The sequence below is a fragment of the Solanum verrucosum genome, unplaced genomic scaffold (assembly GCF_900185275.1).
Source record: "Solanum verrucosum unplaced genomic scaffold, falcon-dt-bn FXZP01000203.1, whole genome shotgun sequence".
Taxonomy (NCBI): domain Eukaryota; kingdom Viridiplantae; phylum Streptophyta; class Magnoliopsida; order Solanales; family Solanaceae; genus Solanum; species Solanum verrucosum.
This window is the reverse complement of record NW_026020815.1, coordinates 814,926-840,787: the sequence shown is the minus strand read 5'-3', so window position 1 is coordinate 840,787 and position 25,862 is coordinate 814,926. Positions and strand designations below refer to the sequence as shown.

At 33.1% G+C, this 25,862-nt stretch overlaps 2 protein-coding genes across 5 annotated transcripts; one reads left to right on the top strand and one right to left on the bottom strand.

The window, feature by feature from the left end:
• The first annotated feature begins 8,614 nt into the window (after nt 1-8,614).
• LOC125813386 (uncharacterized) lies at nt 8,615-13,378 on the top strand. 3 transcript variants are annotated; one of them, XM_049492888.1, is made up of 8 exons: nt 8,615-8,727; nt 9,394-9,704; nt 11,371-11,442; nt 11,644-11,711; nt 11,833-11,977; nt 12,481-12,561; nt 12,642-12,731; nt 12,821-12,950. In XM_049492888.1, exons 2-8 carry the CDS (start codon nt 9,459-9,461, stop codon nt 12,902-12,904), a joined length of 786 nt encoding a protein of 261 aa, XP_049348845.1. In that variant the 5' UTR covers nt 8,615-8,727; nt 9,394-9,458; the 3' UTR covers nt 12,905-12,950. The 3 variants fall into 3 exon arrangements, with proteins under 3 accessions (XP_049348845.1, XP_049348846.1, XP_049348844.1); XM_049492889.1 differs by having other exon boundaries at nt 8,635-8,727; nt 9,409-9,704; nt 12,481-12,566; XM_049492887.1 differs by having other exon boundaries at nt 8,637-8,727; nt 9,409-9,704; nt 12,821-13,378.
• A 700-nt stretch (nt 13,379-14,078) lies between these two features.
• Nucleotides 14,079-25,397, bottom strand: LOC125813368 (sulfhydryl oxidase 2). 2 transcript variants are annotated; one of them, XM_049492867.1, is made up of 12 exons: nt 24,997-25,397; nt 23,728-23,752; nt 23,565-23,657; nt 22,595-22,770; nt 21,700-21,769; nt 21,528-21,596; nt 21,357-21,430; nt 21,117-21,270; nt 17,277-17,317; nt 15,251-15,397; nt 14,688-15,131; nt 14,079-14,469 (listed from the first exon to the last, which is right to left on the bottom strand). In XM_049492867.1, the coding sequence occupies exons 1-12, from the start codon at nt 25,215-25,217 to the stop codon at nt 14,448-14,450; spliced, it is 1,536 nt and encodes a 511-aa protein (XP_049348824.1). In that variant the 5' UTR covers nt 25,218-25,397; the 3' UTR covers nt 14,079-14,447. The 2 variants fall into 2 exon arrangements, with proteins under 2 accessions (XP_049348824.1, XP_049348823.1); XM_049492866.1 differs by having other exon boundaries at nt 14,211-15,131.
• Nucleotides 25,398-25,862: the final 465 nt, after the last annotated feature.

The window sequence follows — 25,862 nt, the reverse complement described above, 5'->3', positions numbered from 1 at the left end:
TGAATTATGAAAGGACGCCATTTACATTTTTAAATAATGATTAATATTGTCAAAATAAACAATGACCACCATATATTAAATTAATAATAATGAACAATAATAATAAGTAAACAGAAGTCAAAGATAATATAGTTTTCTTTCATATCATAGTACGGTTGTAGAATTTACACCCACACATTTCAACAAGGAGAATATCTTAGTAAATTAATCTTTAAATTAGTAGCCATAATTATATTATTAAAATTAATTAAAGTAGTCAAAGTTCTTTGAGAATCACTAATATATTGGAAGTAGAATGTCTTAGAAGGTGGTGGAAATTAGACTTAAAAGGGAACTATGTCATTTATTCATAAATTGTGTGGTATGGATGCTACAACTAGAGAAACAAGTAGCTTCATTTCCTTAACAATCACTTTTCTGACATCACTACAAAAAAAATGTTCAATTTATGGGGGTTGTTTTGTCAATTTATGGCGGCTTAGGGATCCCACAAATTAAATTATGACGGCTTTTAAAAGCGCATCAATTACCGTTGCCACGAGCATATTTGTAGCGGTTTTATTAAACCTCCACAACGTCCCCCGCAAAATAACTTTTAAATTGTGGAGGTTTTTTAGTGTTAGTTTGTGACGGTTTAAAACCTTTACAATATAATCTCAATATTTTAAAAATTAGATTTGCGTGGGTTTAAAAATGTCATAACATGAGATTAATATTTACATAATTTGTTCTGTGGATTGTACAAAATTATTATTTTTATTTTAATAATTAATGTGCGATTTGATATACATCAAGCCTTCAAAATAATAAATAATTTTACTAAATAACACATTTATAGCAAATCAAATTTCATTAAACAGGTCTATATTAATAAGTTCCACAAATTCAAATTCATGTCAAATAAAAGTAATATAAACTTGTGTATAATAACTTCAACATTACAATTCTAAATACTTTAAAATCCACATCAAATAAACATTAAAAAAAGCATCTATAGCATTTGCTTGGTGATTTAAGCTGTTTTCATCCAATCTTTTTATCCAAAGTGAAATAAGTTCAATCTCCGCATCAGGCTGAAACAATGAAAACAATATACATAATTAGATAAATATATATTAATACATATCGTTCTACTTCTTGATTAAAAAAATTAAAATTCAATTCATTTTAAAAGCAAATTCATATGAAGCTTTGGTTTGACAAAAAGTTATTACATATGAAAGAAATTTACTTTAGTATTCTATCATACACACTAATAATGTGAATAATAACGACTTCATGATTTTTCCTACATAAGAACAAACTAGATTAATGTTTTTCAAAATCATGTATTGATGTTCATTCTATTTAACATGTTGGTTCTATCATTTCTCACTTCTTTTAATTTATATGTCAGACTTCCTCCTTGACCTTATATTTTCCTTTTATTTACCAAAAATAAATTAACTTCAACTATTTACTGTATTGAATAAGAATACATGATTGTAAAATTATATTGATATCAATCTCAATTTAAGATGCAAAATTCTTCTTTAATTTGTAATAGTCAAATCCAATGAAGAATAAAATGATTATACAAACCTTAACTAAACAAAAATAAAATTGAGACTTACCAGAAATCAATCAAAAATTGGGTACAAATGACTTTACGATGTGGTGAGAATTTAAATAACTCCGGAAACAGGTAAAAGCATCGAAGCATTAAATTAAACAACTTGTAAAATTTAAGATACCTAGACATTAAATAAATAATATAACAATATTAATTTTAAAATCTAATATAAATCATCAAACTTATATAACAGAGAATTACCTTTATATTCAAATAATTATTTGCACTCTATTTCACTTTGCAGAGCCTACAAAAAAATTAGCAAAATCACACAAAAAAAAAATTGAACCAAAAAATGAAGAGAGAAGAGGGGAGGGGTTACGGATAGAAAATGGGTTTAAGGGAAAAAAGAAATGAAATTTTTGTGAGTGTGTGTGTTTGTCTTACGTGGGAATGGGTGGAAAAGAGGAGTGGTTATTTGAGAGATTTTAGGGGGAAATTATGATTTTTTTTTAAATATTTTGGAGGGAGAGATACATATATTTTAATTGGGTTGTGTCCAAATAAAAGATAAAATAGTATTTTTAGTGCATAAAACAAACTTTTTAAATTTTTAATTTTTATTGATTATATTAGTAATAACTATTAATTAAATGTTTCACCTTAAAAAATCAACAAGTATTATAAAAGCTCAAATACATTTAAAATACAAACAAAATTAAATATAAATGAATATGATTATTGATTTGGCATCCGAGTTTATATATATATATAATTTCTAAAAGTAATGAATTAAATAAATTTTTGGGGATTGATAATCGCCACAAAAAATATTAAATTGTGACAATTTTCTAACCTCCTTAATAAAACCACCACAAAAAGATTTATATTGTAGGAGTTACATTAAAACGTTTCAAAATGAACTATTAGTGGGATTTCTAAAAATTCCCACAAATTATCCGCCACAAACTGAGCTTTTTTTTGTAGTGCATACTTCACTAGCATATATACTATTATTACTGTTAATTAAGAGTTTCTTATATCATATATTGAGAAATATACTTTGATACATATATTTCTACTCCCAGCTACACTAAAATAGGGAAGAGGTGAGCAAGATTGGGAAGGAGGCAAGCGAGATTTTATTTTTTTATGCATCTCAGATACATGCAAATCACACTAGATACATACGAGATACATGTATTTGTATGTATCTGGTGTGATTCGCATGTATCTGGGATACCAAATACATAGGAGAGTGGCGAGGGAGAGCGGAGAGAGGCGAGCGAGATTTGCTACTTATCACAGATATATATGTGAATCCACTTGGATACAATGTATCTTGAACAAATTTGACCCCATGTATCTGGAGGTACATGTTTCTTGATGTATCAGAACATATCTGGATGCACCAAAATCTGATAAGATATGTAATATTGCAAACTAGAGTATATCTAAGTAATTAGCTTCTTAACTAGTGGGATTAATTACTTGAAACAGACTCTTTATCTACTTGTCCAAAATCCAATTATTCCATTTTTTTCTTCTTATTCATCATTCGAAAATCAAGACAAATTAGGCACTAAAATATACTACTCTATATCCTTTTCATAAATTAATACACTGAATTTATTGTTATTGTTATTATTGTAATTATGCTCGAAACTACATATACAATTATCGTAGCATCTACATTTTAGGTCGTCTTATCTATTGTATTTGCTTGTCCATTCCATCAAATAATTCAAACATTCTTCTTCATAATTTAACTCGATTACTAAAGAAGACCTCACCCACCAAGTTCATTAGTGTTGCTACAAGCACTCATGAATAAACATCTAAATAATTGTGAATCATATATATGACTAAAGATGGAATCAGTATTTAAAGTTTTTAAATTCAAATTTTTTAATTCTTTTAAAATCCTTCATACATAAAAAATGAAATTCTTAAAACCTATACAACTATATTGAATAAAAAATAATAGCTTTAGCTGAACTCGTAAGTTATACTCTAGCTCCGCCCGTATTAATTAAGAAGACAATGGTATCACCTCATAGAGAAGCTAAATCTCATTTAGGTTTCTGCTGTAGAAGCAGAAGTTTGTGTAGGACCATTTGTAGACACAAAAACCTATAACCAATGCGCTATGACTAGAAATATCAATAAGACATACCACTCGATTAATATCATGAGTTAATTGAGCAGGTGATCTTTCAAATTAGATTTTTAGATTTGAAATTTATTTACATGTTTTTTGGGTTGAGTTCGTTTCACAAGACTTATCTAATGTGATTTGCCTTTCTTGTATTATTTGTGGCTATATTACACTAGAGTGTGATTTACCTATGCAGTTTGTAGACATATACTTTATGTGATTTAGGGGTATATTCCACCGGAGTGGGTTTACCTATGTGGTTTGTGGGTTATATTACACGAAAGTGGTGTTTATTTGTGCACGTCCAGAAGATAATGACAACATATATTTTCGTATCAATAAATAAATTTAAAATCTTGCTTCCTCCATTTTATAATATATTTTAAAAGAAGAGAGTCAAGTAAAATGAAGTGAAGATATTTATTTTAAAATTTTAAATATAGAATTTAAATTTAATAATTATAAAAAAATATATTTCTTTTTTAAAAAGGGGTTGACTCGTCTAAGCCCGTAGCCCACATAGTAATGGGTTGAACTTGATGTTTTTCGGCCCATCATTTGGCTAGCCCATAAAATCCAAAGCCCGTATGAGTTAGACAGCTCTAGAAGGTTCCAATTTGGGCCAGCTCTAGACAAACTATTGAATTTGGGCCAAGTGAATTTTTGGCCCATGATTAGTTGAAACCTAATGTGCAAGTGCTAATGTCTCATGTATTTATCGGATTTCATTGGGGAAAATTACGTGTATAAGCAACATATACTAGTTAATTACTTAACATAGTTATAGTTTGCCTTAATTACAATTCGCGACCTGCTTTTAGCTATAATTACGCGGCTAAATTTTTAGTTTTGTATAATTCGCACGTTTGTATAATTCGGAATTTGTATAATATAATTTGTATAATTGTTTACACTTGTGATGTTTGTAATTGTATAAATTCTTTATTTCAAGTTGATACAAAAATAACTGAATTATACAAATCCGTGAATTATACAAACGATGTAGCTTAAACTGTAGCTACCGCCCATAAATATGCAAACTATAGGTATGGAGCATAATTAAGTTTATTATAGTGGCTATTTGAGAAAATTCCTCTTTTTCTTCTTTTATATTGCGTGATTGATTGTGTGACTTTTATTATGAGTTTCTCATGACAATTAATTTTGATCATCCTTATAGCTACTCCACAAGAAATTGAACAAGTTTTCCAGAAATTAAATAAGTATAATCTTTACTTAGCTTATATAAAGTTTATAACTCAGTATAATGAGTATAGTAATTGTAAAATATGTATATATAACTAAATATGTATAGTGAGACTATACATTTGGCTACATGGTCAAAAATATTTATAGCCAATAGTTAATATACATGCATATATTATAAACTAATTATACGTACATATGCCAAACTATTAAATTAATTTTCCATTTCTTTTAAGTTAGATTATTATAAACCTGAATACTAGCATACTAAAAGGACAATGAAGATCATCAATAATCAACATATTTGGGATGATTAAAATTCTTCCGCATAAAGGTCTCAGGTTTGAGTTCAGAAAAAAATAAATTATTAAACGCCAATTCCACGGAATTGGCCTTGTATCATGCAAATTTGAATTAGTCGGACTTCAATGCATGTATCTAATATTGAGTGAAACATCAAGAAAATAAGATCACCAATATAATAACATCATTTTTAGCACCACCATGAGTTGTAGTTAGATGATTGAGATTCCTCCACTCTTAATCATAAAAGTCTCATATTCAAGCCCCCGAAATGAAAAAAAAAATCTTAATAGTAATCCCCCCAAAATAAATGCGTGAATATCAGACACCGAGTAAAATATAGAAAATAAAACATCATCTTTGGCATTATGATGACTTACTCCAATGAATCTCAATTTCACCCTATGCAACTAAACTAGTTGGTCAACCATACCTAATACAATTTGCCTAAGCTTACCTCACTTTAGCCTCCACAACACACACACCAAAATAAACCTAGCTATTATTTCTAATTTTTGGACTTTATAAATTGAGTTGAAAAATCAACTCTGTAACAATATATTCATCCTACAAAGTAAAATCAAATTCTATAAGATACAATCGAAAATTAGAATATTTCGATAAAGTAATTAATCTTAAACTATTTTCCTCATCAGCACTTATAATCTTGTGATATTACGAGAGTACTCTTTCACACAATATATATGAGTTCAATTCACATCGTCCTCCTTTCCTTCTCACATACATGAAAAAGAAGTGTGTGACCAAATAAATTATGGAGTATTAAATAAAAGGAGGAATTAAGCATGATTTTGACTTCATGCATTATATGAGATATTGAGATTACTAATTGGTTTAGGAGGGTTACCAACCAAACCAATGAAAGAGCCATGACTTTAATTTAACATATATTGATTTAATAAAGTTATTTCAACACGTAAAACAAGATTTAGAAATAGTTAGCCAACTAATCAATTGCAACGTACACAAATAGTTTTTTTTGGAAGATAACCAATTAGTCAAATTAAGCCCATCATATATATATATGAAAATGATATTCAATATCTATATTTTACTATTTTTTTGGCATAATCATCTGTATTTAATTTATTGAACTGAATAATTTAGATTTATGTGGCATTTGGCTAAATAACAAACTTCATAATTAAGGACTGCCTAAATTGTTTGTTTATTTTAGGTTTTTCTTTATTGATAATTAATATATAATCCTAAAAGAGAGAGAATTTGGTCTTCCTTTCTATTGAGTTCCTAATTCTTAATTTATTGAGACTAATTAAGTCGTTTTTCTTCAATAGAAATGACGTTTAAGCAAAGCATAGAGCTCTTCCCTTCTCGAGTCCGGCTCGAAAACGTATCCATTTTGGACATCACATACTAAAATGGACCCTCACTAAAAATATAGATCAAAACGAACACTTGACCTACAAATTGACTAAATCTTATTTAAGATTAATAATATCATAAGAAGTCGATTATATATATATATATATATATATATATATATATATATATATATATATATATATAAATTAATTTATTGAGTTGCTCGTGATATTATCTTAACCAAATGAAAAAACTATTGAAAATGGAATTAAAGGGTAAATGTTTCGGTATATACTCTTCCTTTTTAGTTGTTATTATGAGTTTTCATTTTCTAGAGTTAATTTCACTAATTTTTCAAATTGCATTTTTTTATATCTATATGATGAAAAAATATATTTAAAATGTCAGTCAAAGTTCATATCGTTCAAATTTAAAAGAAATAAATCTTAGAATATTAGTCAAAGTCCATATAATTTGAATCTCAAAAAAAAAAAATACTATATCAATTAAAAGGAAACGGAGTGAGTATATTTTAACCAACATACACGGTACAAATACCATGATCACTAAATTAATGAAACCATTATTAAAGATGTGTTGCATTCATCATGGATATTGTAACCAAAAAAATGACAACTATTACTTTCTCTGTCTTAAATTAAAAGGAAAAAAGAATAAATATACCCCAAATTATCATAAATGATATGCATGGATGGTGGGTAAAGGTTGAAAAAAAACTTTGGCCTTAGCCCCCAATTTAGGGGGCTCCATTTTTTTAGTTTATTAGAAATGAATAAATTTTTAAAAAAATAGAACTAAGACTCCAAATTCAAACGACATTAATGAGATGATTTGATATGACTATTACTTTTTATCTTTTCAATAAAAAAAAAAGAAAGATAATGTGTACTTTTTTTTTTTAATTGTACAAGTTATCTTTCTTTTTTTTACCTTATTCTTTTTCTAATTTTATTTTTATATATTCTATCCTTCTCTCGTCCTCTCTTCTATTTCTTCTCTCTTTCTCTTTTCTAATCTTACATCTCTCTTAATTTATGTTTTAAATTTGGAGAAAAATATATCGCAGCACTCCAATTCATTTTCAAAAATCAAGTCTTTATAGTTCTTGAATCCGGTAATATCATTCTAATTTTAATATTATTTTTATTTTGTGTCTTATGTTTATTATTATTTTTTTATTTGATATTCTAAATAGTGTTTAAAATATTTGTTAGGTACTCAATCAAATAAAAAGGCTTGATTCTTTTTCAAATGCTTACATTGCTTATAGAATAATGTCAACAATTCATGTAGCAGTCGCCTCAGCTGAAAGAAGTTTTTCAAAATAAAAAATAATAAAATCTTATTTAAGATTAATAATGTCTCAAGAAAGATTAAGTGATTTAGCTATATTATCGATTGAAAAAGAATCATTAAAGAGATTGACTACACAAAAATTATTAACAACTTTTTCATCTCAAAAAACTAGAAAAATATATTTAAAATAAAAATATATATAATTGTTTAATTTTTTTAAGGCCTCTAGTTTGATTTTGGCCTTTGCCCACCAACGAATTTATGCCGCCCCTGATGGCATCATACTTTTGAGACATTTGTCCTTTTTCCCTAAATTAAATTGTGTCATGATTTTTAAAAATAATTAAATTAATTTTTATTTTATTTTATTCTTAGTAATAATTGATCTTGAACCCTATATATATATATATATATATATATATATACATATATTCCAATTAATAAAATTCCTAATGTATAGGTTACTAAATTAAGAATAATTAACTTAATTTGATTATTATATGTGTGGCCCTTAGAAGTGGCACAGTTCATGGAGAAGTGGGGGGACATGGTGGGGTGGAGGATTTTTCAAATTTAGTTCATTATAAAAATGGTGGATTACTGTGGAGTAAGCACACACTAAAACAAGAATCCCTTTTGAATCTAAATATACCCTGTAATATTTTACTATAATTGTGTTCTATTTTTTAGTATATAAATAAATACTGTATCCCCAGTTCCTATTTGCAATTAGTATTCTTTTGGTTCTTGCTAATATCTTGTTTCTTTCAAAAAGATTTGATTTTTATGAAGAAATTAGAATCCCACAGAGAGAATTCTAAGGTTGAAGATAGATAATCCCTTTCTTGTAAGTCTTTATCTTTTACTCTGCAGATTTTCTTGATTTTTCTTCTTTATTTTGATGTTTGCTTGGTTATAGCTTGGTATTTATGTGAAAGATCACTTTTTGGCAAATGGGGTTTGTTCAATTCCCCTCCTTTTTTACTCCTTAATTTGTTTTGGTATGGATTCAATGCTTATATGGTTTTGCCTAAAGTTTCTTCAATTTTGTTCTTTGCTAGGGTACTTTCTATATTCTTGCTTTTGTCTCCTTTTGGCAATGTTTATTCAGGGATTTTCTTGGGTGCCTTTTTTTGGTCCTTTGTTGATGTTGTAATCTGCTAAGCTTATGTTGTTGCTGATTAGAGTTCTCTCATTTTTCTAAGTTGAACTCTGATGAATGTAATGTTCCACATCTGGGAGTAAATGAAATCTTGAGCTCCTGAATAAGGTTTGAGCAATCATCCTACTTTTGAACTAGCTTTTGGGCTGTGAGTTAGGCTCGAGACCTAATTTGACAATATCTGAAGCTAATCAGCTGTTTTGCTTTGTTCTTGAATATTTGGTATTCTTGTATGACTTGCCTTTGCTTAGCTGTACTGCTCTTCGTATAGTATGTTAGCTTTTTGATCATTCTTTAGAAACATCTTTTTTTTTGTGTTCTAAGGGAACTTCTGTTATGTTCTAATTTCAGACAGTTCTGTTACAGAACATATTGTTCAAGGCATAAGTTTGTGTCTTCTTCATATCACCAAAAGGATGGGAGATCACTTTGTGTTTCTGGTTGATCGTTTGCTGACTGAATCAACTTTGGAGGCTGCAATTGAGAGCAGGAATCAGAATCTATTAGCATCATGGACAACTGATGACCCGACAGCTTATTGCTCCTCCCAAAGTGCTGATGCTGTTTTAACTCCAGGAAAAATGGTGGAATGTAGGATATGCCAAGATGAGGATATGGATTCAAATATGGAGGCTCCATGCTCTTGCTGTGGTAGCTTGAAGGTTTGTGGACCCTTGTTTATAAGTATTATCTTTCAGTTAAAGTATGCAAAGATGTTATCAATTGGTGTATTGGTCTTTTGTCATGCTTGTGCTTGTGAGGGATTGATGTAAAATAGCTGGTATTTTTTGCTCAAAAGCAAATTTCTGTTATGCAATGCACAGTCATAGTTAGTCTTTTTCTCTTCCTACTAATTAATAATTCTGTTTAAGATGGTGTGAGATTGAGAAAGGGAGCCTTTATGTAGCTAGTAAAGTTGCTTCCATGTGACCAAGAGGTCACGGGTTAGAGCCGTTGAGACGATGTCTTGAAAGAAATGCAGGGAAGGCTGCATACAATAGAACGTTGTGGTCCGGCCCTTCTCCGGATCCAGCACATAGCAGAAGCTTAGTACACCGGGCTGCCCTTTTTTAAGATTGTGTGAGATAGGTTTTACTTTCACAGGCATATTTAAATTCCGATGAGCCATCAAATATTGTGAGTACTAACACATTCTGCCTTAGAGTGGATGTGGCCATATATAGGATATGCTACTTCATATTTATGTTTGCTTGTCAAAGAATTTGTTTAGAATTGTGTTTGAATGTGCTGTTCTTATAACTGTTTAATGCCTTCCAAACAATTTCAATTTGTAACTCTCTAATATTGAAAGTTGGCTCGTCTGGATACTTCTTCATGTTCCTCCTTTTTTGGGCCCTTGAACCAGTTTATTATTGCAAATTACTGTCTGCCCACTTGAGAAAAAGGTTGAAGATCCTGAGTTCTACCTTTGTCCTCATTGTTTTGCTTTGAAGGTCCAGATCCTGTATGGATTTCTTTTGCGTGTTGAATATGCTTTGAAATTGTTCTGCTTTTACCTTATCCTTCTTTCCTCGCCCCAGCCCCAAGAGAGATGAGGTTTGCATTTGTTCCCTCGCTCCTTGTAGTAGACAAGGTGGAGCAAGTAGAAAAGAAGAAATTTGAGAAACTTGAACCTTCTAATTAGTGGGGTTAGTGGTTAAGTACTTGGCCAATCCAAGCAGGCATTTGAACTCTCAACTAGTATCATATGTCTAGATGTTTAATAGAAGTGAAAGTTGGCTGTGATGGCACGTGTGTGCTGATTCCCTTATCCTTTTGTCCCCACATAATTCTCTCGTGTCTTTCTATGTTTCTCCATGTTCCACATAGCATCAACAATATGTAACATCTATTAAAACTGATCAATGCCTTGCCAGAAATCTTTCGTGAATGGTAAAGTTGACACAAGTGAACTAAGTTGTATTTACTATTGGACTTACATGATTAGTTTTGCACAGTGCTCTGTTGCCATGCAATTCCACTGATCAGTTTCTCTCTTCATGAATGTCCCTATCTAATGTGATATTTGATATACTCAGAGCAAACTTTGAGAGGGGAAAGAAAAGGGGAGTTACATGTTCTAGCCTTATTCTAATTCTTGTTTTGTGTTCATATACTACTCATTAAGTAATTTCAGATTTAAACTTGATCGTCTCACTTGCACTGCTCCTCCCTCCCCCACCCCCTGAAGAAAAAATAAATTAGACCGAGATATTGATAGGGCGGTGCTATATTTCATTAAACTGTTCTCCTTCCATTTCTAATATTCTAATATTTTCTGTTTGAACATGTTTTCCAACTGCTTTTGGATTGTCTTTTTTCTTCCAGTATGCACATCGTAGATGCGTGCAAAGGTGGTGTAATGAGAAGGGTGATACCATTTGCGAAATCTGCCACCAGGTCAGATATGTTCGCTATTTTTTTTGTCTATCTTACAGGTTTAACATAGTTTGCAGCAAAGCAATCACTTTCGCTGCATCAAAATCATCATTAGTATTTCCTGTTTGATTATTTGGGTACATTCCAGTAGTTTAGCGCGTGCTTGATCAATTCAGTTACTGTTGATTGCTTATTTTCTTATTTTTGCATTTGTGTGAATAGCCTTTCAGGCCAGGTTACACAGCACCGCCCTCGATTTTTCGCCTTGGTGGCATTCCAATGAACTTAAGGTGTCTTTTCTTCTTTCACGCTTTTATACATGATAGAAATTTGAATATCCCTGTGTCACATTTCCATGTTGCTTTTCTCATTAGATCACTTGAGAACATATGTATATGGTGTTTCTATTAGGGGGAATTGGCGAATAGTCAGAAGGAACTTGAATAATCAACGTGTGATAGCAGTGGTTTCAACTGATCACAATCTCATTAACTCTGATGAAAATGAAGTTTATACACCAAGAAGCATGATGTATTGTCGTGTATTTGCCATGATAGTAATCTCTCTCTCTCTCTCTCTCTCCATATACACACACGTCTGTATACATGTACACTCACACACAGTAAAAAAACCTGCTTACGAGAACACGGGTTCAAGCCTTGGAAACAGCCTCTTGCCGAAATGCAAGGTAAGGTTGTGTACAATAGGCTAGGCACTTGTGGTCGGGCCCTTCCCCGGACCCTGTGCATAGCAGGAGTTTTAGTGCACCGGGTTGCCTTTTGCTTACGAGAACAGGAATGTAAATAAATTGATATGCAACACAAAAAGTGATCACTTGGGAGAACATGAAATTATACGAAGCACTAGTTCCCGTGCTTGGCTGGAACATATGTCATACTAGTAGCAGCATGTTTTTTTATATGCCATAAACAAGTAATAACATCACTCACCCATTTTGAATCTGGAAGGATTTCTTTGTACTTTGGGAACCATGTTTGATAATTTCTTAATTTATATGCTGCATTCTAACTTCTTTTTTTCATTTTGCTTTCTTAATAGTTTATGCTGCTTCTAGTTATACGTCACGCTCTTCCTCTCATAGTTGATCAAGCAGGGGACTACTCACTTCCATTGGTTATGGTAAGGTAGTTGAATAGGGAAAATGGTAACGTATTGCTATTACACATAATGTCATCTCACTTGTTACGCATTGCTTGCAGTTGCTACTTCTTAGAGTTATGGGCATTGTTCTGCCCGTCTACGTCATAATGAAAGCAGTGATTTCTTGCCACCACCGGCAACACCAACAGGTGTGTGAGAATCTTTTTTCCTATAAGTTTCGCCTTGACATAATTTGCCTCCTAAGTTAAAGACATTCTTTGTTCAACCTTCATGACAGGCTACTTTGCCCATCTCTTCGTCCCGTGAAGAAGCTAGCCTGGTGACTCTGCAACAAGAACCTCCCATAACTGCTATCCAATGAAATGAATTTCGTTGCTGAACAACAAAGAGAAGTTTTTCTCCGAGATATAGGATATGCATCTGACAGCAGTGTCTATCTGTTATTACTCTCTCTTCCAGCATATGTTGCGGGAGTTGGCACCCCACACTTAGACTCTTGTTTGTCCTCGAGAACTGCTCCAAAGTCGTGAAGGATTGACCAGTCGGCAAGAAGTTATATGCTGAAGAGATCTGTGAGGAGAATTCAAAATAGAAGCATAAAGGTAAAAAAGAAAGGACTCAAAAGAGATGAAAAATGTCCAATTTTACAACTAGAGATATCTGAAGTTGTGAATTAGTCAGAAAAATCTATGTAGAGTTATAATATGTATATGAACACTTTTGAAGGAATACAAAAACTAGCAAAAAAAAGTTGTTGCTTTTAGTACTGAAAATGTTCCAAGATCATATTTTCAAAATATGATCAAAGATATATTTCAAAAAATTTGATTCAAAATCTATGATCAAACGTTAGTTAAGTCATTGGACAACATTAGATTGATGTCACGTCCGGTAATTTACTTATTTTGAACCGGAGGGAGAGAGTAATTATCTTCACTTTGCATATACTCAAGTATATTCTTTGTCCAACCCAGTATTTGCAAATACAAATTTTAGGGCTTGTTTGGTAAGAGGGATAAGAGATAACTATTTCTGAGGTTAATTTTAAGATGAGTTTATCCCATGTTTGTTTATGACAATTACAATGTGCTTTTAACATCTCTACAGGTAAAATTAAGGATTTAATATCTCTTAATTGAAAAACAAGTTCTTTAAAAAATTGAGGAAAATGATTTCTCCATTAAAAGTAGGAAAACAAATTTCACAAAGTAATATTTCATATTGACCATGTCCTTCATACCCTCCAACACACTTCATTACACCCCACCCCTACCCCTCCCGTGCCTCGCATAATACTTATCTAGATTATATAAAAACGACTTTTAGGATAATATGTTTTGCTTATGTACAACACACACAAAAAACATAAAAACACTCACTTATTTTCCTAGAAATCATTTTGACCCGGAATGGCAAATCCACCAATGGATAGTGCTTCTAGGTCAAATCAAATATGCATGGGCAGAAAACAAGAATCTATGAAATTCCTTCTATCTCAACTCAGAACCTGCAACACTTAAATTCCAGATACACCATGACAGTCTCCACTTGTAAAATCAAAGCGGAAAATCACAAAATGCAACACAACAAGAAGGTTGTTAGACCGTAGCTTGCTCGAAGGAAGAAGCTAATCAAGACAGGGCAGAATCCAAGATCAGATGGAGAGAGTAGCAGGGGTTGAAAATGCAGGTTCTCAAAATAACATCTTTGTTCAGTTACACTTAAAAAGTAAATCTGTACACTCCATTTGGGAAAAATAGGAGATGAAAAAGAAGTATGATTAAAAATCTTTAGCAGTAGAGATCCACATATGAATCATCTCAGTTTGTTTCCTACTTCGCGCCTCGTTTGACCTGTATCTGAATTATACATACACCATGTGTAGATCTGTCCCTTTAACACACTCAGTTCCAGCTTCTTCTTGGCCTGAAATGTTCGCGGAAGAGAAAAAAAACAATAAGACAGCAAGAATGTCAACCTCCAATGATCTCAAACTCCACCTCTTGAAAAATCTTTCAACTTTTTAAACTTCCTTCTACATTTCAAATTTTGCTTTAAAATTATGTTGTTTTTGTTGTTATACCGACTTGAATGATGTCATAAGTAATAGTCATATATTCTTCAAAGAGTGTAGATGTTTATACTTCCGATTCTTTTGCTGAGAACGCCAAAAGCAAGCCAACGCTCCAAATGCACAGCTCGCAACTGCAATTGCCAATGCAGCTCCTAGTGGAACCACAACTGCATTTGTTGAAGCTACCAGCTCCTCATTAACTGTTTTTTCAGTCCCACCACCTGCTTGCAGCTCTTTGTCCTTGTAGAGATTCACTAGCTCTTTCCCGTAGTAACTAACCAGAAACTTAAAGACCTCATTCTCGTTCCAATCAATCTTACTATTTTCATCGCTCGTTTTGCGTGGGTTGAGATAACATGACGGACAAAGTTGCTTTGGAGGCCAAGTAACTTTGGGAAATTCAGGATCACCTCCTCCTAGTGATTCATCTTTCATTAGTCGCTCATTAACTTGGTTGTGGGCACTCCACAACCAGAGGGCAAAATCACGTGCTTTCTTGAAAGGACTAGATACACTGGAATTGCAAACATTTAAAACATAACAGTTACTCGACCAGCCTGGACGGTCAGATAAAAAAATGTAACATTCAGAAAGATAAGTTGAGACACAAAAAGAACCTCTTCGATGTTTTACCTTGAACACATGCCATGAAAGTGTTGCCTACATTCCTCACAGACGAAAAAGTTGTATATAAAATCACAGGTAGTTCTGAATGCCAAGTCACTTTCTCCATCCTCAACTCTGACAGAGAGTGAGTGTAACAACACCCACAAACCGCAACTGCAAAAGGTATAAGCATGTGGGTGAGAAACTGCCAAAATAAATTAATATCATAACATCAGTTGATTAACTTTTGACATCCAATACCCTTTGCTACTATATCTTTTTAGCAAAAGCATTTTTAGCACTGAACTAAATAGAACCACTTTTTTGGGTTGCTGATTTACATTCTGCTACTTATCAAAAGAAGATGCATAAAAGACAGTGGTAGAGGCCGGCAAGAAAGTAACAGACAATTTATTAACGATACTTCGACCGTGTCAATCAACTGTGTTGCTGCAGGAGCACTGATCAATCCGTCACTGCCAATTGAAGTTAATATTAACCCCATCCTCCCTCCCTGTCTGCGACCGAACCGACCTAATTGTCCGTCTCCTTCTCATCGTCTCTCTCAACGTTTAACAAAACCCCGGACCATACATTTGCAGACGCAAACTTCACGCTCTAGGTATTAAGGCTATCAATGAAGCAAAGTGCTTTGAATTCATAGTATGCAGGCATTTAAGAAGAAAATGAACCGCAGTTTCCAGCTACAAGTGCTTTGGAGATTTCAGATTTGGGTCCACCTATAGATTATGCATCCACCATTTTAAGGTTTAAAATTTACCAGACTTCTACACCACAAGATAAACAAACCCAATTCTTCAACTTCGTCTGTAATTTACTATTTTAGTTTTTTCCAAATCCTCTGCATCTCTAACAGTAGGCTATTCTCAACATGTGTGTCAGTCAGGGTTCCAAGGAATTCTACAGAGGACTTCCTAAGTAGAATGACAAAAATATCATTCTACATCCTTTTCAAAAAAACTTTTATAACATTGAACTGTTTGGGAATTTCAATTATTTGCCATTGTAAAAAGTTTCGAGTCTGAAAAATAATCAAGAAAAGAAAAGTTAAAAACAAATAACAATGTTTAATATGAAGAAACAATATGGATTACATTCTTTAGGATGTCACAGCATTTACAAAGGATGTCCACTGATTCTTCTCCTCAACCAAGTCATGTTCACTAGACGTACATCAAAGTTCGAACCAGTGACGTGTGCATAACCCATACATCACAAGTTACGCTCTTACTACTAGACCAAAGCCTTGGGGGCATGCTGGAGTTATAAGTAAATCCATGTCTTGGATTTAAATAATTGATCTTGTTTTGGTCCAACATCTCTTGTATTTGGAATCACGACCAATTTTATATGGACTAAATCCACTAAATTTTACAGCCTTTCTACCTCCAGAAGGTAGAGGTAAGGACTAAGGTTTGCGTACACTCTACCCTCCCCAAACCCCACCTGTAGGATTTCAGTGGGTATGTTGTTGTACTGCCATTACAGCCTTCCTCCTGCAAATAATACTACTTTTTTTTTGGATAAAGGTGATGACCCAGCCAACTTGTGCACACCTCAAATATTCCACCGGGTACCAACTATTTCCCACCACCACATACACTGGGTAACTCCGTCTACCAAAGGCACATGGGAAGAACTCACCTCGCATTTTTTTTTGTCTTTATTGAGATTTGAATCCTGGTCTCCCAGGATTTTCACCTCTTCATTGACTGTTAGGACACACCCTTGGATGCAAACCAACATCAGAAGCAAAAGATAAAATTCAACCATACATGTTGACATTTCAAATACCCTAGCCACTGCCCCACTTGGCCCTTTAGGCCGACTAAACATGCTTCATCTGACACTTACATCGAAAAAATAGCTTAAAGAAATTTACAGAATGCAAATCCTCAACTTTAACATCTCAGTAATGAATTATCTGGCTATGAGTTTATCTACTTTACTATATTCTTCTAAACAACTTTTCTACAATCATAAAATCGTAAAAGTTTCACATATGATAAAGAGTACATGAATGATCCATTACCTGAAACCTCTGGTATCATTCTTGCTGCCACGACAATACATCTGCATGAAATAGACTGTCATAAAACGAATCGGAAATGCTTTGCATGGCACAGCAAAGCAAAATGCAGAATTCCTTCAAGCTATTAATATGTAAAAAGATGGGAGTATCTTCGTGCACAAGACAATTCCACTTTTACAAATTCCACCAAAATAGTGAAAGCTAGGGATCTGATGTAAGTCAAAATTAGAGGTAGGGTGAGGGGAGGAGCTATAGAACCACTAAGATATGTACAAGCTCAATCAAACTGAAAATTATTTATACATGTGGAGCACATCTCATCTAACTAACCCCTCCCCTTTCCCTATCTACCACCCACATCCCAAAAGAAAAATACTAAGGAAATGAAAAAGGGACTCAAAACTAAAACACAAAAAAGGTTGGGCAAGCAAAAGGTTAGCATTCTTATGCAGCCAATAGATAGTTACTGAAAAAAATAATCTAAAATAAGTTTATTAGTCCAACCACGGAAGATAAATGAGCTAAATCAAACTCAAAGACACATATCGCAGATTATTCTTTTTTTGACAAGGTACATATCACAGATACTTTTTTTTTTTGAAAAACTTAACATTCACAGATACTTATTTTATTCAACATATAGCAGCAATTCCTCCCCTTCCCACAACCTGCACCCACGAGAAAGGACAAAAAGAAAAAGGACCGAAATATAAACACAGAAAAAGAGATGGTTGGACGAGCAAAAGGCTAGCTATCATATATTACCAAGAGAACATTATGAAAAGAATAAATACTATGATAGTGTAGTTTCCCAGCCACAAAAGTATTTCAGAAACATTTTTCAGGATTCATTAACCTGCTCGGCAGAAGGACAATAAAGTTAACAATTTATTGTCTCGTAACACCATGATTTCTAATGACCAGTAACTACTATGTCATAAAACCTGTGTTTTCAGAATTAGTCCTGTTAAGATTTATGCTGAAGTTTTTCCAGAGAACTACAACTAGATTTAAGAATAATTGGTATAAGTACACTCCAAACGGAAGCACTTATAGATATAACGAGGGATGCACACATTCCTGTTAAATGTTAGGATATAGTAATAGTAGTGTATCTACTTCCTAGAATAAATAGATAATACATCTACTCAAATTATGGGGCACTCTTTCCACAGTAGAACATCCCAAAACATTTGCTCCATTTCAATAATAAAATTCTATATAGTTTCTAAAACTAAAAGAATTCAAATTCATGTACCAAATCATTTTAAAACTTTGATGTGATATTTCATCTTTCAAATATTCTTTTCAACCATTACCTTAACATTTTCTGCCATTACCACTAATATAATTACATAAGTAGAATTAATATTTAAAACACCTTGTCCATTTAAATGTCATGTATAACAAGACATAAAGCAGAACTGCAGAAGAAATAAACAAGGATTCTGCCTTGAGAAATCCCTGTACTTGACTCCATTTGTCAGTTGGACCCTTCTACTCATTACTTTGCCAAATGAATACTTAAACTCAATGAAACTCTATTTTTTGAACTCCTCTGACCATTGACCAAACTTATATGGCATTAAATTGACTGAGTTGGACAACTACGTGACTACACGCGTTTTGTAGCAAGTGACTACAATATTTCTATTTTTAAAATATTAAATTAACACAAGAAAACAATAGTAATATTTTTTTTAAAAAAAAAAAACTCAAATCATCTCACCTTCTTCTTCAGCCCCACCCACCCCTTCTCTCTCCATCTTCAGTCCCCAGCCCACCCCTTCCTCTTTTCTTCTTCTTCTTCAGATGAGTACTCACCCACTCATCCATCATTCTTTCTTTGTTTTCAACACCCACCTCATTCTATTTTTTTTCATCGCCTTCTTCGATAAACAGTACCCTTCACAACTGCCACCATTACCATAAAAAAATATTAAAAAGTTACCGAAACATCTAGCTAATCCATTTTCATTTTTATGTTCTTATATAAAATTTTCAAGATCTACTATATTTCTTAGATTATTCACAAACCAGTTTTTTTTAATTCAAAATTTCTGTGATATTTGAGTTTATCGATTCAAAATAAATGGAACAGATCCTCAAGTAAACCTAATGGCTAATGAATTTTTGTGTTTGAATTTTTTTTTGGGACAATGCAATTTTTTTCAGGGATGAGGAGTGCAAATGGAGAAGACGATGAAGTGGGGAATTGGGGGAGAGGAATTGCACCTTTTTAAAAATATTATTTATCTTTTTTAACAATAAATTTCTGATGTGTCATTAAATATTTAAAAAAGTTATGACGTGTCACTAAAAAAAATGGTGTGGAGTTCCACGTGTAGCTGCGTGTATCACACTTCCACAGATTATGTGAGAAAAAGGTTTAAAATATTGTGTTTAGTGGAGTGTCTCTCAGGTCATTCCGCCAATAAACAATAATATATGTTGCTGTTGTAGAAAAAAAAGGTGGATATGAAGAAAACTGCTTTATAATTAAGGTGTATTTGATTGATCGATTGATTGTGTGACAGTACAAGAACCCGTTTGGATTAGGTGATTAAAAGTAGTTGGTAAGTATCAAGTTCTTTAAAGCACTTTTAGGTGTTGAACCTAACTTTATAAATAAGTAGTTACATGTTTAGATCAAAGTACTGAAACTGGTACTAAGCTAATAAGCAATTAATGTGCTTGGTAAAGAGATATTGATTAGTTTTTCTCAAAAAAAAAAAGAGAGACATTGATTAGCATTTCTCCATAAAAATGATATAGAATGCCCCTAAAACTATAAATTTTTGGAAGTATTTCTACTTAAAAAAGGATGTATGTTGATTGTTGAGTGCAGAATAGAGATACAATTAAAGTTGTGTTTTTGGAGTAGTATTTTGGAGATAACATAAGGTATTAAGAATAAAATTGTAGAGATATTGATTAGCGTTTCTCCATAAAAATGATCTAAAATGCCCCTAAAACTATTTATAAAATATACATACAATTTTTGGAAGTATTTCTACTTAAAACAGGATTTATGATGAGTACAGAATAGATCTACAATAAACAAAGTTATGTTTTCGGAGTAGTTATTTGGAGATTACATAAGGTATTAAGAACAAAATTGTAGATAGCACGGTCAAACCAAAAGTGCTTATAAGTTATAAGACCATAAGGCGAGGGTGACCAACTTATGGCTTTTGACTTACTTTTGGATTTTAAACACCTTCGGTATTTATCAAACACATAGATAAGCCAAAAAGTGCTTATAAACTGGTTTAACTAGCTTATGAGTTATCAGTTTAGCCAAATACCCTCTAAGTTTCTTGCTCTAGAATAGAGAACCCTCCACTTCCAGAAAAGGGCATTGTCCAACTTCAACTAAATAAAGAAGTGAACAATGAACTAAGCAGTGTTATCAAAGGCGCGCTTTAAGCGCGCTTTAAGCGCGCTTAAGCCCTAAAGCGAGGCTCAAAACGTGTTGAGCGCTTCGCCTCGCTTTATGTGCGCTTCAGTGCTGTCATCAAAGTTCCAAGACAAACTTTTCCTTGTCAATGTGTCTCTTATGAAGAAGTGACACTAAACAATTGATATTTCACTTTATCATTAAAAAAATTCAATTTCCTTGGTCATATATTTGTCATTCATGTTTATAGTTATTAGTTTTGGACTAAACATACACATTTTATTTTTTTCTCCCTTTGCGCCTTTTTTCATTAAAGCCCACGCTTTATTTGCACTTTGCGCTTAAAGCCCCCACGGACCTTAGAGCTTTTTTGCGCTTTTCGCTTTTAATAACACTGGAACTAAGTATGCATCATCTAAAAATAATATTTATGTACTCACCCAATATCCACGAGGAACCTCTTCCCCACAAATTTGGTAATTTCCCAGTGTACCCTTTTTGCTGCAGCTGTCAGCTTCATTATTCGCTAGCAATATCTCTGAAGGACACAGATTATCAAAGTCAACTAGTATATCCGCACTTCCCTTCCGGCACCTAGCACAAATATCCAAATTTAACAAGTCAACAAAAGGCAGGATATGCTTTTACAATTCACAGAACACTGCAATGTAGGAGCTAACCTCTTAGAAGGATGATGAGCCACCAAAAGTTGAAGGAATTTTATAAGTGAAGCCCGAGTCTCTGATTTAATCATCTGCATTAATTGAGGACCAAAGCCATTGAAACTAAGTCATGCAGACCAAAGTTATCCATGAGAGGGAGGGAGAGAGAGAGAGAGTTAGATTTTTTACTCTTTGGTCTAGAATGATGCCAAAGGCAGTAGAGGTTGCCTCCTCAACGTCATATATAGCTTTGGCAATCTTCATAAGAAAGTTTTTACAGCAGTGAGAGACGCACATAAAATGAACAGCTTAAATTTGTGAAACTAGAAATCAGAACAATATCATATGCTCTCCAAGTAACCTGGCCAGGATCCGAAAAGTTCCTCTGAAGATGCTCATTCTCATACTTCTCATCATCGAAGCCATATGAGCTGAAAGTTCAAAGTCAATGCAATGGGAAAAAATAGTTGATTGAGTACAAAACTAGTGTAAAACTCAGATGTGAAAACAAATTTGAAGTGAAAACGGAACACACACAAACAAATGCTTGTCTTCTAATTTCAAGAGTCCAACTCAAGTCCCATACAACATCAGCCTATGGGGTGAGAATTTAGGATATGAAATCAGTCGAATACAATACGGAGTTGATTCTTTTTGGTGAATTTAAGATACGGGAGAAGACCAAACAACAGAGAAATTTATCCATGTCAGAACAATTTTTTGTGCAGTACATAATTCATAAACTCTGCCCGAGCTCTATGTGACACTTCCCAACAACATATATTTTACAGCTGATACAACATTAACGAAAAGCCACATGGAACTGGCTTTTATACTTGTCAAACAATTCTTTACCTTTTTATCCTTAAAACCCAAAAGTAACTTATCAGCTTTACAGGCTTCCTATGGCTATTTCATGTATTTAAGGAACCCTTCTTAGTGGATATTTCTATAATGTCAATGGCAATTACTATTAGAGATAATATAGTTAAAACAGCTTTTTTAACAACCATAATAGCTTAAGATAGCACACTTTATTTGTAACAACTAACTTCCCTAGATCCCAATGACCCAAAAGAAGGCAGCTCAATTGAATTATTAAGACAGATAAATGATCTAATTCTCAAAATTATTACTTCGTTACAGTAGCTACCACAAACACAATCAGCTTAAGAGGTTTCAACACCATAAGACAGCTAACTTTAGGAAATGACTTCACCAATAACTACAAAACCTATGAAGGAGATCATATATACCTTCCCAGTTGTTTGTTGATCCAACCTAAAAGGATATCAGCTGTGCGTCCTCTTTCAATGGTGAGTATTTCACTATTTTCTTGTTTTGGATCCCAACCTACAAACTTCTTAGGAGGGCCCCAGAGAAGCATTGGGTAATACTTCACAGAGAACTTATCACAAAGTTTAGAATTTATCTGTGCTGCCAAAAAGATGAAATAAGAGGAAAAATCAGTTAGGGGTATCATGTACGGTAAGAAAAAAGGTTACTTAGTAGAGTGAAAAAAGAAAAGGCAAATGACAAAAGAACGAAATATTGAAGAAAAGCATCTGCATAAATGGGAGGTATCAAGCAGTAAGTACATTAAAAACTCACTACAGGAGAGAAACTGTGACGATGTGAAATGATTAAAAAAGCAAGAATCCCCAATCAACGCGATATTGACTGAGCCCACCCGAACCAATTTAAATGAGAAGAGCAGAAAAATAAAGAAAGACTGATCGTTCGAAAGACTGATCGTTCAAAAGACTGACTGATTAAACTTGTCCCTTGTGGCAAAAGATATTAGTACTCATTTGGATAACTACAACACCATTAGAATAGCTTCGAATTGTCTTGTTATCGGTCCTTGCAGACTGATCTACACTCTCTTCTTCGTGGAGGGTGGGAAGTCCACCCAGAGACGCAGACAGAGAGACTATGACCTCAAGGCAACTTCCATTATAATTTTCAGACATACAAAACGGTGAATAAGAGGGAAAGAGAGAGCATAATCCATGGATTACAGTTGATTGAAACAACTACAAAGTTTGGAAAAAGAACATCAGAGAAGGATGAACACTTCTTATAAATCTCAGTAACCACCAGAAAAAAGGGAAAATATAATACACTTACTGACCATTGAAAAAATCCCATTATAAAGACGAGATTATGTACACAAATAGCGGATAAAGTAATTTTTGGAAGCATAAATGAAGCATAGAGTAATACCGTTAATGCACAGTCTACCCTCGTCATTAATATGATCCCTGGATGACTGGCATCTGCTCCATTGAAGAGTTTTGCAACTTTCTCATATTGTGGCTGCAAAAGTATTGCCTCATCATTAGAAATATCACAATGGAAGTTCATATAATAAGAAACAGATTCATACCTTATAATTTCTGCAAGCAGGGCACCTACGAGACGAATAAAAGAGCTTTAAGTGAGAATCACATGGATGCAGACTTGGTTCAAAATAATATATTACGAACTTAAGATAGAAGTTGAACACACATGGAAAAGTTGGTCAAACTATTGGTAAGCACACAGCAATGAAACAAGTATAGGTAACATCTTACTTTTCCTCAAAGTCATGTGGATGCTTAACTTTCTAATCTTTTCCTACTTCTATAGAATTTTGATATGAATTCCACCAGTGTCGCATATTACATTGCCCAGCAAAAAGAAGAACTAGAATATACAATGAACAGTTATTAGAATTCCTGGATTACGCAAACACATTGCTCGGTGAATAAAAAGAACACAACTAACAATTTACGAATCTAAAAATTAACCAAATTGACGGAGTCTGATGACCATAACAAGCTTCTCTTACTCCTACCAAGTAAAACTTTTTCGTCATTATGATGTCTATATTCAGACTACTCAAACTTTGTATGGGACAAACCGAATCCAAATACTCAGATCCAAAAAGCTACGATCTTTATAATTCCCTCAGAATCCTCTCAGTACATGGTTCCCCAAACTTAAAAAAGATCCTTTTAACATGTCCAGCAACCAGAACCAAGACAAGGAAGAAAGAAGTTTGCCTCATGAAATGAAATGGGTCATTCCAAAACTTCTCTTCTCCCAACAACTATTGAAATTTAACATTTTTCTGTTCTTTGAATACATATAAACATGCTAAAACCAGCACCAGCAATTTTCTCTCCAACTATGAATGTTTTTCACTTTCCAATTTGGATCTTTACTGGTATTTCCAATAGGACCCATGATCATTTGAACTATGTCTTGCATTCTATTTTATCATCAATCGAACCCCCTTTGCGTTTTTTTCTTTTTGTTATCAATGAACTTAGATGTCTCGTATTTCTCGAAAAAAGCCCATTGGACAGCGAAGCTGGAACTAAAATCATGTGAGATAAGGGTTCAAATCCCTTATGTGGTAAAACAAGCTAGGCCACTTTACTCCCATATGCAAGATTTATGGCCAGATTTATCCAGTATCCCCACTACTTAGACACAGGTAACCATGAGTACAGTCAACCCAAGTTTATCAGGACACCACAGGGTATAAATAAAACTAATTTAGGAATAAAGGGGTTGTTACAATTGAGATTACATAAAGCAACAAGCAAAAAAACTTCTAATTCTCAAAAAAGTAGCTAACCCATTGACAAAAACAAGGTAAAAAACTAACCAGTGTGCAAAAAATTCAACAATAGCATAAGGGGCAGGAGTCTCTTTGAGTACTGAATCAAAGTTGGTGGCGTTCAATTCAACAGCAAAGTCAGGCTTTTCACCATCTTGGCCACTAATCGCCCGAAGAATTACCCGCTGCGATCCGTTCGAAACTGAAACCGATTGTTCCAAAATTGACACAAATAGAGCCAAAAAGAGCAAAAATATTGAACAAGACATGGCCAAGATTCAGTAGAAGAGAAAAAGGTGTCTGTAGAAATAGATTTTCGAAGTTTCAGAGCTGAGAAAATCGATCTGAGTAATTTGGGTTAAAGAATCGATTTTTTTAAGATTTTGTTAGGACAGAGGAACAGCTTTACCTAACTCACTACTGTCCCTTTGCCCTCATAGGAATTTTCCTTTGAATTTTCTTTTAGGGGCTCTCTTATGTGGTATATGCATTAGGTTTTCTTTTCTAAAAAGAATAATTGTAATGTTCGGATTAACTCGCATATACCTCGATTAATTTAGGGAAAGGAGCAATAAATATGTTTCTCTTTTCTCAACACTTTTTTTTAGGTTAACTTGAAGAAGTTGAGGAGTAAGGTGTTTTTACGGTTTTCGTCGAGTTAATAAAGTAGCAGATATTTTGTCTAGATTAGGTTAAACTAACAATGACACAACTAAAGGCAAATTAAGATGGTATACATGTAATAAGTTTATTCGTTTTGACAATCTATCTATAATATAATAATCGTTTAACTATATATAATATATATGTATCCCTTCTATAAAAAATAATAATTTGTTGTATTGTTTTAAGTAAAAAGACTCAAATATTTCATTGAAATTTGAGGAAAAAAACTCATCTATGTCACTTTCGTG